We start from the raw sequence: 5,999 nt of genomic DNA on the forward strand, positions 1-5,999 counted from the left end.
ATGAGTAAAGAGCCTAAAAACAGCCCTAGTGGCTCTTCTACTTTGAGCTTTCAAGATCTTAGTATCAACTCTAGTCCTAGTACAGATTTGAGTGTAAGCACCGTTAGTGGCTCCAATAACTGTTCCACTTGTAAAGCCAGTGATAGTGGTATTGAGGAGAAAGAAGAATGCGAGGGAAGTGAGAAAACTAGTTTAAGTTCTTCTAGTTATTGTTATAGTGTAGACCCAAATGAGGCTAAAGTTAGGACGTTTTGCCCTTCAAAGCCGCATAAAGCCAATGATATCAGATGGGATGCTATTCAATCTGTAAAGGCTAGAGATGGAGACTTGAGTTTATCCCATTTTAGGCTTTTGAAGAAGCTTGGATTTGGGGATATTGGGAGTGTGTATTTGGCGGAGTTGAGGGGAATGGGTTGTTTGTTTGCTGTCAAAGTTATGGATAAAGGAATGCTTGTTGGAAGAAAGAAGCTGATTAGAGCTCAAACCGAAAGGGAGATCTTGAGTTTGTTGGATCACCCTTTTCTTCCCACCCTTTATTCGCATTTCGAAACCGAGAAGCTCTCATGTTTGCTTATGGAGTTTTGCAGTGGTGGAGATCTTCATATTCTTCGCCAGCGTCAATCCGGCAAGCATTTCTCTGAACAAGCAGCAAGGTTTATTATTATCTAATCTCCCATTCTGAAACCCTTTAATTAGTTTTCGCAATATCTAGTGAATAGTATGATCCGCCATTGCTCTATGAAACTCCAATTATTCGTATTAGAAAGTTCCAGGATAAATTGCATTATTAATAGTTTCTTTATATGATTTGGACTAAAAAGCCAACCTGGACAAACCCATTCTTTTCTTTATGTCAACATTCATGGGTATTCTATCTTTTGGTTTATAAGAAATACCAGTGATTTCTGCTGTTTTCATTAAGTTTGATCGTTTCGGTTTGGATCTTTTATGGGCTTAGATCAACACAAGAATCTTAACCTAGTTTGGAACATTTATTTTTACAAAATACAAAGATTTTCTTTCAAAAAATGTACCTAGTTGGTTCCAGTTTGGTAGTATATTGAGGATGGCAGCCGAATTTGCAATTAGTTTGACCATGTCTTCATCTTTTTGCCTAAATCTAATTCCTGTTATGTTCATGTTAAGCTTGGTGCATAATTGTGTCTGTTGTTTGGCTTTACAGATTCTATGCTTCTGAAGTACTTCTCTCTTTAGAGTATCTTCACATGATGGGTGTGGTATACAGAGATTTGAAGCCAGAAAACGTTTTGGTAAGAGAAGATGGTCATATTATGCTGTCTGATTTTGATTTATCATTAAGGTGTTGTGTAAGCCCAAGACTAGTTAAGTCTACAAATGAGCCATCTTGCACAGCCACTTCTTACTGTATTCAGCAATCATGCATCGACCCTTCTTGCAGACTACCTGCTTGTGTCGAGCCCACTTGCTTTCAGCCATCATGCTTCAAACCCCGTCTTTTCAATTCTTCTAAAACATCGAAACCCAAGACAGAAAGAACAAATGCCGTAAGCTTAGATTCACGTCCTGTACTTATAGTAGAGCCAACTGCAGCTAGATCCATGTCATTTGTCGGGACCCATGAGTATTTAGCACCCGAGATCATTAGAGGAGATGGGCATGGGAGTGCTGTTGATTGGTGGACATTCGGTATATTCTTGTATGAATTGCTTCATGGGAAAACACCATTTAAGGGAAATGGAAACCGAGAGACGTTATTTAATGTCGTTGGCCAGTCTCTAAAGTTCCCCGAGGGATCAAACATTAGTTTTGCTGCAAAGGATTTGATCCGGGGTCTTCTTGTCAAAGACCCACAGAAAAGATTAGGATACAAAAGAGGTGCAACAGAGATCAAACAACACCCGTTCTTTGAAAGCATAAATTGGGCTCTTATCCGTGGCATTCATCCTCCCGAGATTCCAAAACCAGTTGATCTTTCGTTCTTGAATCAAACGATCAAGTCAACGTTGCCTCAAAACGACAAGAAAGCCTCCGATTCAGATAGATCCTCAGGTCCTTACTTAGATTTTGAATTCTTTTAGTTAGTTAGTTGGTTCATGCTTTGCTAATCATCTTTGTTCATTTTCTGAATGAAAATTTTTTGTTTCCTTTGTTATTATTGCACTTTATGAGTTCTTTTTGGTGACACTTTGTCTGTTTAGGTAAGCTAGAAAGAAAAGAAAAGAAAAGAAAAGCAAAGCATAATTGGCCCACATGGAGATTGTTTTGCCCTTTTTAAAAAATTGTCAACAAGCAAAACACAAGCATTTGCTTTTTCTTTATGTCCTCAAAAACTCTCCTTTTCATATGCTTTTCTCAGCTAGAATCTTGATGGACCATTTTTTCTTTTCATGAGGACATGTAGAAAGCAAGGTTGGATTTGACACATCATGTTAAAAATTCTATTGCAACATTTGAGGGTTTTGTGGGGGTGGGTGGATGTCATGTCTGTTTCACAGTGAATTTTAATGTGTTGGATTTGAAGCTTTATTGTCATGCACACTTTGTATACTTTTCCTTTCCTGAAAATGGTACTGTTTCATGCATGCATCTCTATAACACATCATATTGTTTTAAGTTGATCAACATTTTTTGGGGGTGAATTAAATTCTGATTTGTTTTTTATTCATTAGTGATTATTAGAGAATATTGATGAATTGTATTTGATTTATAGTTTTCTGTTTAATTTGGTTACTATCAGAAGATATTTTAGACATTTGGTTATTAGTCAAATATTGTATTTGTTCACACTTGGAATTCTCTTTATTTTGCTATATGTTCACAGTGATAATAATAATTCAGATCATTAAAAAGAGAGTATTCTTTTAGATGATAATAGGAAGATTAGATTAATAGAGGGGGAGGTTTAAACGAGAACATTAACTAAATAAGAGAACATGAAAATGGTCAAATCACGGGTAAACTCTCATGTGATTTTGTACTAACAGTCAACGCCTGTGACCTCAAGTTGCGGCCTAAGTTGTGTGAATCACATGTGATTTTAATGTAAAACTACATATTATTTGACCGTTTTCTTCTCTTATTTAGTTATTGTTCTCGTGTGCATGACTTTAGATCAATGTGATAGAAATATTTGAGATGGAGTATAATAAAGGAATGTTACATTCATCCATACAAAAACCATTCCTCCTTAGTATTATCCTTGGTTTTCTTTTATATGGATAACTAGTAACGTATTCGCGCACGATGTCGCGCAAATCATTTCGATTATGAAGCCAACAACCCGAAACGATAATATTGTTTCAAATTTTGTTTTATTCTTCATTCCTTTCGATGCTAATTTTGTAGTTTGTTGTGATTTTAAATCATAATTCAGATGATTTATAAATTCAAAATTAAAATGTTCAATTGATCAAAGATTTTGAAATACTTTTTTTAATCCAAAACATTTGTTGTTCTTGTCTTTTTAAAGATCAATTTATGCATTAATTAGTGGTTTATAGTTTTTACAACTTATAATTGAAAAATAAATCGCAAATTTATGTTTGAATAAAAATATGGTAATATTCAAAAACTATATCTGTTGAGATAAAAATTTATTAATAAATACCAGAATATTTCAAAAAGATAGACCGATAGTAAAATGAAGCAAATCAATTAGATTTTCATATTCCATATAGGAACTATTTATGAATATCAAGTCGATTTATTCTAATGGAAAGTAATATGAAACATTAACCTGGAAAATGTGGCTTCGTATTAAAAAGAAATTCACAACATAGATTGATTGATTTTCACAAAACATGTTCTTTAATAAAATAAAATAAAAACCCCTTTAATAATCAAATCCAAGGACCATAAATAAATAAAAACCAATGCTTTAAAAGACTCAACATAGCAGTCGTCGTGGCTCAAGGCTCATGTATGAACGACGTTAAAGTTTGTGGCATATGCCCGGTCAATACACAATTATGTAACATGATATTTGATTTTTCTTACGTATTTAGTGATAATTAGAGGCCTCAAACAGCCTCAAAAAATATGCTTCTATTAATTATACCATGAAAAATTAATCAGAACAATTCATTCAAACATCAACTATATCAGTTTAAGCATTTGTATGGAAAAAAACAAATTAGCTTATTTGTTGGGTATATGTTTGAATAAACATAAACTAGTTTATTGACAAGTTAATTGGAGTAGTTTTTTAAGAGCCTATTGTCACTTTTTTCAATTACAAGACTAATTGATATTAATTGTTATTTATTATTATATTAATTAAAAATAAATATTAATTATTCAAAAGATATTTATAAAATTAATTATTACGAATATTAATAAATATTAAATTCAGTTATTAACTAACTTTAGTTGTACATTAATATTAGTTATTTATAATTATTATTAATAGTATAAATTATTTTTATATCATTTTTTTTAAATTATTGTTCAATATATTTAGTTATAGTTAGTGATTCAGATGATGTTTTTTAATAGAACTATTAAGAGGTAAAAACAAACAACCTCATCTTTTTAATATAAAGTTCAATTCACATTTTAGAAACTCAAAAACCAACAAAAGCAAGTGAAATATAAAATGGGAAAACTAACATTGCAAAAAACATTCTATGAATTTTCATAATAACCCGTTTAGTTTAAGAGAAAGATTAACATCTCCAATATGATGACAATAAGAGACTCGAAGTCAAACTTGACGTTCTTCATATTGGGTATTTACTTGCAAATCGCGATCAAATCCATATCAGATAAAACCCACAAGGCAAAAAGGAAACTAGAAAATCAGAATTTTCTGAAATGAGAAATAGGGTAAAAATAATAACTGCAAAAACCAGATAAAAATAGTTCGTGAAAACAAAGATCCTAATAAATACCTCAAAATGCAGGATTATTCCTCGGATTATCTTTCTTCCTAATTTGTGTGACCTTAGCCATGCATTCCAAGACCATAATGATGAGGTATTTCACTCCATTTACGAGAGCAATTAATCTAGGAGTATGTGATGGTTTTATAACCAATTACGAACAATTAATAATGATATAATGTTATTAAATAAAGAAAACACATTTTTAACATATTTTACTATATGATTATGTATTTTTAATATGATAAATGTGTAAAATGAAAAACGAAAATGTATGGATATAAAAACAAATTAATTCGTAGGTATTCATGATATTTAATAGTATTATTAAATTCAAAAATATTCAATATTGAGCTTAATTTGAAGGTATTGACGAGACGATTATAATAGTATAATATGTAAAAAACGCATTTTTTAAATGCATTTTAGTTCATATACGATTATTTATGTTAATATGATAAATGTGTAAAATGAAAAAGTAAGGGATACAAAGTAAATCAAATCACTAAATTATAAAGGTATAAAATGTAATTTTGAAATTAAAAATGATTTGATGGAAGCTTTAAGAATTTGTACAATATCCTTAATTGGTTGTACCCATTAAAAATTCAAGATAACTGTAACTCGTCTTTTTTAATATAGTATAGATCCAGATACAGATACTTAAAAAAATATTAATATAGATACATTTGTTTTTTTTTTTCTTTCTCTTTTTCCATTTTTATTTGCAAAACATCTAGTTAAATAGAAGAATTAATATATATCATCAATGTTATCATAAGACTCACCATATATAAAAACGGCATCTAATGTAACACTTATTCATTCACAAAAAGAGTTGTGCCTTGGATCTCTTTGTTGCTAGAGTGATGGACACTATATTAAAATGTCGGAGTTAAGTTTCCTTAAAAAGTTAATTAATAACTTGTCCTCTTTTTTTCAGAATGCAAATATAACCAGTTATTTCTCAGAATTAGAACTTGAATATCTTTGTTACTAAAAATGGAAAAAAAATGTATAGACCGTGACTCCGTAAGGTTTAAGAGATATTGAACCAAATTTAACTCGACCATCTTTGTTTATTAAATAATCAAATTCTAAAAATGATTCGTATCATGTTTGTTATAAATGAAGGGA

General features: G+C 30.9%; 1 protein-coding gene across 1 annotated transcript; it reads left to right on the plus strand.

Moving 5' to 3' along the window:
- Positions 1-2,060, plus strand: LOC112509798 (serine/threonine-protein kinase D6PK). The gene is made up of 2 exons (XM_025114968.1): positions 1-653; positions 1,184-2,060. Exons 1-2 carry the CDS (start codon positions 1-3, stop codon positions 2,058-2,060), a joined length of 1,530 nt encoding a protein of 509 aa, XP_024970736.1.
- The last annotated feature ends 3,939 nt before the right edge of the window (positions 2,061-5,999 follow it).

Source organism: Cynara cardunculus (genome assembly GCF_001531365.2).
Source record: "Cynara cardunculus var. scolymus isolate 2C chromosome LG 1, CcrdV1, whole genome shotgun sequence".
Taxonomy (NCBI): Eukaryota; Viridiplantae; Streptophyta; class Magnoliopsida; order Asterales; family Asteraceae; genus Cynara; species Cynara cardunculus.